The sequence below is a fragment of the Prionailurus bengalensis genome, chromosome B4 (genome assembly GCF_016509475.1).
Source record: "Prionailurus bengalensis isolate Pbe53 chromosome B4, Fcat_Pben_1.1_paternal_pri, whole genome shotgun sequence".
Classification (NCBI taxonomy): Eukaryota; Metazoa; Chordata; class Mammalia; order Carnivora; family Felidae; genus Prionailurus; species Prionailurus bengalensis.
In genome coordinates, this window is record NC_057358.1 from 14667803 (window position 1) to 14675802 (window position 8000).

At 41.8% G+C, this 8000-nt stretch overlaps 1 protein-coding gene across 3 annotated transcripts in view; it reads right to left on the bottom strand.

Annotated features, from left to right (window-relative positions):
• The window catches only part of MINDY3 (MINDY lysine 48 deubiquitinase 3), a 95837-nt gene extending 89718 nt beyond the window's left edge, over positions 1-6119 (bottom strand). For 2 of the 3 annotated variants that reach the window (XM_043563435.1, XM_043563434.1), the window contains exon 1: positions 5784-6119. In XM_043563435.1, the coding sequence (XP_043419370.1) occupies positions 5784-5877 (94 nt within the window). In that variant the 5' untranslated portion in view covers positions 5878-6119. The remainder of the gene's footprint in view (positions 1-5783) is intronic. The other variant, XM_043563436.1, reaches the window with a different exon arrangement.
• Between the last annotated feature and the right edge of the window lie 1881 nt (positions 6120-8000).

The following is an 8000-nucleotide window of genomic DNA, read 5'->3' on the forward strand; positions in this document are numbered from 1 at the left end:
ACAGGACAAATTCAGTAAGGACAATGAGACCTAAGGGTGCTGGTTATCACGTCAAGACAACTACATCTGAGGTCAACCCAGGAACAAGAGCTGAAGCCAAGAGGCCCCCACTCAGCCCAGCTCTGCTCCTACTGGTTGGAAATAGGGGAAGGGACCCTGGCCTTGGGCCTAAGGGCAAAGGTGAAACCAGGCTCTGTCAAACTTTCAGGGTACGTAATAAACATGAATCAGTACTGAATTCTTACCTTCCTTAAAATTACCAAGAATGTAATGCAGTTGTCAAGATCTATGGGTGGGGCTTATAGCTGAAATGCATTACAGTGAGTTGTTTGGTATGTTAGATATAAAGACCCCATGGAGAGAATTCTTGGCAGACCTGCTGCCCACCAAATTCTGTTTAATTACAGTATATGCGTTTGACTGTGTTAACAGATAATGAACAAAGGCCATTAGTGCACAAAAGGAAATACAGTCAACTAAAAGTAAATTAAGTATTCTATTCTAAAACAGGACTATGCTAAATAGGCTTCTCCTTTCATAATAAGGTTGTGCTTGAATTCAAATTTTTTAGGATATAGAGTTCTCTCTTTTGTATTCTCATATTTAAATTACTTCCTACTTTTAAAAGGAATTAACTTTTCACAAAATGGTTGTTTTTCCTGATTAGATCCAGAATTAGCCATCTAAAGCATCTAATCCTAAATATATAATTTTGTATCACATTCCACAGTATTACAGACATGAAATCTGTTTTATAGCTTCTAATTTAAACCTGAGCCATGAACTTCTTTGCAATTTTCTAACCTTTCACTTTCATGTGACTTACTATGTATATATACATTATTTAAACCAGTTTTACAACTTCTGTCCCCATAATTCTGGATCCCCATGTAAACAAAAGCCCGGAGGAAAAAAACTTGGTTTGTCATTACAAACTCGATGATAATGGTTGAGCCAAAACTAAACTGGGCCTTACTTTCCTCATCTATGAAAATCAGGAAACTACAATTATCCTTTGCTATCTCTCAGGGTTGTTGCAAGGATTAAATAAGACTTCCAAAAACTGTAAAGTATAATACAATTTAAGATATTATGACAGATACTTTAAACTGAAAAACATGTATTCAAAGTACCAAGAAATTAACTTTTTCATATAAGCTCACAAATTTTAAATTTGAAAGAAATGGATTGTAGATGACATGATTCAGGTAGGTTGGAGAAAGGAGTATCTATTCTTGAGAGAAATAAAAGGCTTCCACCAACAAAAACCTCTGAAATGATACGATCTCACAGTTATTATTCTTACTTTAGAAGAAAAATTAATAATACTGGCATATCACTTTATTATTTTGGTAAAATGTTAAATCACATTATAACGAACGTATTAACTTGTAAATACATTTTATACTTAAGTACTTCAAATAAATACTTAAATACTTTATATTTAAATACTTTAAAATAAAACGATCCCTCACTTTTCCTAATACATAACTTTTCCTGAGTTATTTGTTAAGTTCTATTTTTTCTTCATATTACATAACAAAATTGTCCTATACCCAAAGTCCAAACTCTAATTTGAACCAACCACAGCTCCATTCCCCACCTCACCCCCAAAACAAGGCACTGGTATAAACAGCAATTGTGTTTCTCCCTTTCTGGCTAATCTTATAGATGAAATAATAAAATAAAGCTTAGAGGAAAGGGGGGGAAAAAAAGAAAAAATGGTTTCTCAGAGTTTATAATCTAGATCAGGGGTTGACCTGTTTCTGTAAATGCAGTTTTGGAACACAGCCACACCTGTATTATCTAGGGCTGCTGTTGCTGCAATGACAGAGATGAGTTTTAAGACAGAAATAATAAATGCCAGTGACTCTTCTACAGAAAAAAGTTTGCCAAACACTGAACTAGACAATCAATACTGAAAAACAAAAAAAAAAACCCCACAAATATTCCCAATAAGTCTAATGACTAAATGACTTTGGTTCTGCTGGGAACTGGTCACTGCGACCACCTGCCATCATCTCCAGTGCTACTGTCATTGGTCCAAGTCACCACTTCCTCCCCGCTGCATTACTGCCTTTGTCTATCATTTCATCTTGCTGTCTCACTCAAGCCACTACAGTCTACCCTCAAACACAGCAGTTAGATCAGTCCTTTAAAAACTTGTCATGTCGTCTCTCTCTGCTCTGAACCTCTCAATGGCCTTTCATTTCATTCAGAAGAAACATCAAAGTTCTGACCATGGCCTCTAAGGCTTTCTAGGCCACTGGATGAAAATGAGGTCTTACATCATCGTTTATTACTCTCCCCTTCCCTCATTCCTTCTCTAGCCGAACTAGTCTCCTTCCTGTTCCTTGAACAAAAAAGCAAGGAATATTCTGCATTAAGTCTTTTATAGTGGCTATCCTCCCTGCCTGGAACACCCTTTCTTCAGATAACTGCACAGTTCACTCAGTTGCTTCAAGGTTTGCTCAAATCTCATCTTAAAATGAGGCCTAGCCACACTACCCCACTGCACAATCCCTAGTTCTTTACCTTCTAACTATCACATATGCTCAATTTATGCTATGCGCATTATCTGCTGTCCTTCCCATCCCACCAAGTCTAACCTGCAACACTGCTGCCTGGAACACTGTTGTAGTGTGTTTCGGGAAGAGGGCAAGGAGGACAGACAGTGCTTTGGAATAAGAGGTAGAAAATACACACTTTTCTTAAAAAACTATCACAGGCAAGAGAGCAGGAAGGAAGGCGGCAGGAGAGACTCAATTTCCTAGTTAGACAATAATTGCAAACCTTAAAAGTACGTCTTTGAAAGAAAAACTGGCAAAAAAAAAAAAAACCCCACAAAACCCTCTTTTTTTTTTTTTTTTAAGAAAAAGGAATTGCAGAAGAGAATTATCTAAAACTGCCAAGTGAAATAAAACAACGACCATGTGCCACTTCTGTGGCTCACTGCTGTCATGTACAGTCTGTAACTGGCAGATCAATGAAGAGAAAAAAAGCAACTCTGGGCTGCACCAACCCCTGCAGCTTGTTTTAAACGCATCAAAAACGTTTAATGTGACCAATCGATATGGTCTCATAAATGGAATATCCCTAAACATAATTTTACAAATATTTACCCTAAACATCTCACCCTTTTAACGTGCTTCCAAAAACCTCCTTACGATTCCAGTTGTCAAAACACAGTGACAGACTGTGAACTAGAGCCAAAGTTGGTGTCACGTTACAAATGCTGTAAGGCAAGTGCAGCAGAGCCGCGTCCTGTGCCTATGCTCAAATCCCAAATGACCGCCAAAGCGATCCTCAGCAATGACTTCTGCCTCCAAACGAATAAATGAATGTAACAGCTAACAAAGCAAAACCAATAACAACCTCCCTCTGATTCGGAAGTGGTAACTTACAAATACATATTTGGCTGCCTGAAAATCTTGATCAGTGTAAGACCATGAAGAATTATCTATCCATGATATAAACACACTCTAAAAAGAAAAAAAAATGTAAACGGTATTGACTGAATGATTCTCGTTAAGGAGCTCCTACAGGACTACGAGGTGGCCGAGCGTTCTCGTATCATTATAAAGTTATAGTTTAAATAGTGGTTATCATGTATCAACTATCCTTCAATAAAAAAGAAAGAAGAGTAAAAACAAAATGATTATTCATCAAATAAACAATAATTTCTTGTAACTGTCAGCTCACGGCCAGAGAGTGATCTTTGGCTTAGCCTACAATGAAACAATTTTTAAATCAAGTGTTAACGGACTTCCATTGTGTGAGCGTTCACTCTATGTCAGATATTGTGCTAAGTGCCTCAATGTATTTATATGCCTTTAATCCTCACAACAACCCTGTAAGGTTGACACTACTATTATCTGCATTTTACAGAGAAGGAGACTGAGGCCTGAGGAAGTGAAATAACTTTAACCTGGAACCAAACTACACCTGTTCCAAAGCCCTCTCTTAACCAGAAGTGCCTTTCAATCCTCCTTGAAACTTCATCACAGTATTAATATAAACAAGGCCGGACACGATCTTATTCTACCTTGTACATGCTTAATTAATGTTGACTACACGGGAAGTAAAAGTTTTCTTAATGCTTCACAGCCTTGTAGACTTCAGGGCTGTTCGCTATTAGGATAAAACGAAGTCAACGTAGAAAGCAAGCTTTAAAATCTGCAAATGCAGGTGTCCAAGATTTCAGAAAATGCTACTCCAGTGACGTAATCAAATGTGTAAAAAGTACAAAAGCAATTCCATGTTAAGGTTTGAAAACTTATCAGTGAAAACAAATCTGTGTGAGGAATCAGGAGACTTGTAATTCACTCCCTTTCTATCCATTTGTGTGACTCTGGCCTGGTCATTTAGCTTCATGACTCATTTTCCTCATCTTTGAAATAAGAGTGATGGGTTGGGGCGCCTGGGTGGCGCAGTCGGTTAAGCGTCCGACTTCAGCCAGGTCACGATCTCGCGGTCCGTGAGTTCGGGCCCCGCATCAGGCTCTGGGCTGATGGCTCGGAGCCTGGAGCCTGTTTCCGATTCTGTGTCTCCCTCTCTCTCTGACCCTCCCCTGTTCATGCTCTGTCTCTCTCTGTCCCAAAAATAAATAAACGTTGAAAAAAAAATTAAAAAAAAGAAATAAGAGTGATGGACTAAATAACCTGTAATAACCTGTAATACATTACGATTCTAATTTTACCAGCTCTTAAAAGAGGCGTATCTAAGAGAGAGGAAGCGATTTCCTTCAACCCTGAATTTTTTTTACAAAATACACACTACGAACTAGGAACTTAGATTTACTATGCTAAAATTCCCCCAAGTCCTTTGAGAACACGGATTCTGTAAATAAATGATTTAACAATAGAAATGAAGAGCTACCATTTACTGGCCTATGTTTTACATACTTACACCACGGATCCTGACTCCAAAGACTATGCTTGTAACCTCACTTAACTTCAGTCTTTCTTAAGTCACCTTAAGTAATGTGCAAAGTTGTGTTTTATCATTAAACCTAAGAATTACAGGTAATTACTAGTACAAAGTGCCAAACGCAGAGCCTGGCACGGCGGAGGAATACAATAAATGGTCATTTTTATTTCCTTAGGGTTCGTAATAATACAACTTCTTACATAACTCAAAATCCTGTCTGGATAATTAGACCAGCACGGGAAGTGCGGTGATCCACATTCCTTTGAACTGTAACAGATAACTAAACCATCTCAAAACTGGGGACACTTTGGGTCAAAAGAGCACCTGACGGCAAGCAACACTGGTATTTTTACGCCGAGGACTACGTCCGACCACACAGTTAAAACACAAACAACGAAGCTGCCTTCTGGAATTGGCCACTTTGACTTTCCTGTGGACTCCCCTCTCGCCAAAATTAAACCACACGCCAATAACACGAAGCCTTGACAGTGGGTAGGGATTCGGGAAGCCGCAACACTGGCTGCGAAACTGACACCGGGGCACGGGGCACACCCTCAGTGTCACACACTGCAGCCCAACCACCATCCTTCTCTCCTCCTGCCGGAGGGCAGCCCAGGGAGTGGCAGAGGCGCTTCGGGTCCTTAGGGGACAGCTGCAACCATTCTCCTACTCAACCACTCCCCCCTCCCCCCACCCCAAGACAGGGCGTTTCTAGAAAGTCCAGTGTCCGAGCTGAGCACGGGAATCGGGACAGAGTGCGGGGCAAGCCAGGGTGGCTGTGGCGCCGGCGGCGTCGCAGCTAGACTCTCGCAGGGCAAAGGAAGCGGCTGGAAGTCAGAGCCCCGTCAGGGTACCTTGTGTCCAGCGGCAGAAGATGGTGTCAGAGAGACCGGGGCTGCTCTTGGTGCCCCACACCAGCTCCATCAGCTCTTTAGTCAGTTCGGACATGATGGGGTACCGGCGAGCGGGTCTTCGCTTTCAGGACTCCCGCCCCGGAACATGGGGAAGGGGCGCCTTCAGGGACAGGAGTTGTGGGACGGCAGCGGCAAAAGAGCTGGGAGGGTGGACGGGCGGAGGGCGGAAGGCGAAAGGAGAGAGAGCTACTAGCCGAGACCGCGCCTGTCAAGCCAGCCGGAGCGGCAGCAAGGAGTTTCCCGTGCCGGAAGTGCCGGGCCACTTCCGGCTTCCCTTTCGCTACCGCCCCCGCCCCCGCCCGGTGGACCCGGGAGTCACCTCCCCGGAAGCGGAAGTGGGGGGGGTAGGAAGCGCTTAGGCAAGCTCTGGTGGCCGCCGGTTTTCCTGAGCTTCGCCCCCCGCTTTAGGTGGGGTGGTAACTTTTGTACTGGCGGGGACGCCGCGTTCCCTGGGCGTTGGCCTGTTTTCGCCATCCAGGAACCCTTCTTCCCTCGGCGCACCGCAGGCCCTGCGGCCCACGCCTTAGGGCCTGGAACGTAGACTAGCCCTTAAAATACGTAATATTAGTTACACAGAGCTACAACTCTAGGACGATGGTTGAGTCTCCGTGAGGAAACATCTATGACTTCACAGAGAGCCACCACTAATTTGAAGGCTGTCGGCCTGTGTGCCTCGATAAATCCTATAAAGTCCAACCACCTATTAAATGCATAAGCGAAGGGTGTGGTGTGTAATGTGCGTTAGAAATGCCTCTACTGGGTGTAACGCAGACTTAGAAAGCTATTTATTGGGAAACAGATTCAAAGCAGCCTGTTTGTAAACGGTAGAGCATTCTCATCTCGTTTTTTGAGTGTTCGGTGAGTGGACAACACCTGAACTGAAGTCCAGGTCTAATCGTTGACAAACATGCAGTTGAATTTGGTTTGTGTAAAACTTGTATTTAGGACGCCTAAAAAGGAGAGAACATATTGACCAAACTTTGAATTTAAAACAAAAGGCCCAATCTGATGGGTTCCCTGCAGGTTGCAAATAAGAGGGCGTTGCTAATTTATCCTTTATTCCGAACTGCAACAGTCTTTGCTGTAGTGCCTGAGCCGTATCTATAACCCTCCTAATTTTTATTCCCTTTGGAACTCTTTACCCTATTTTTGCAAACCAAATCTCACTCATTCTTCAAGACACAGTACGAATGCCATTTTGTAATAAAGCTGACTCCAGTCATTAAAATCTGAAGTACAAATTTTAGCTTCTGCAATTTCATGGTAACTCATGTGTAGCTTGCTCATGACAGTTACTGTCACCCTTGTATTTGCAAATTATTACTCTTCTGAGGGGCACCTGGGTAGCTCAGTTGGTTAAGCCTCTGACTTTGGCTCAGGTCATGATCTCCCAGTTTCATGGGTTAGAGCCCCACGTGGGGCTCTGTGCTGACCGCTCAGAGCCTCCAGCCTCCTTCAGTTTCTGTGTCTCCCTCTCTCTCTGCCCCTCCCCTGCCCACACTCTGTCTCTCTGTCAAACATAAATACATATTTAAAAAATTCAAAAAAAAAAAAAACGATTACTCTCCTGGGATATAAGTTTATGGAAGTCAAGGACTTGTCTAACTCATAGCACCTAGTATGGAGCATTGAACATCATAGCACCTAGTATGGAGCATTGAACATTGCTGGATATCAGTAAGTATTCGTTGAAGGAATGATATTTGCCTTTACTGGAATGTAACAATTCGTTATCTTTTAGCACATTAGGGATCAGGAGAAGTAGTATTAAGTCCAGTTAAACATCTGTTATTTGCTTGGTGGTTTACAATTTACAGGATGATTTCACTTCCTGAAAGACATAGAAGGGTCTATGTTCATAGAGTGTGTAAGTGGCAGACCTCGAAGTTCAGAGGTGTTGGCCACAAATGTTTTCTTTCCATTAATATACAGATGGTAGTTGTACATTTGATTAACTCTCTATACATATGGGGTAAAGGCTATACTTTCAAAACATAATTTTAAAAACAGAATATTTCTTGATCTGTGATTTTTCTAAGTTTACAGCTACGACGAGCTGACAAAATCTTCAGCACATTGATATGTCCTTTCCACTTTTAGGTTATATTCTTCATTTGCAGCGTTTAAAAATTTTAAATTAGCAGGACATCTTTTTAA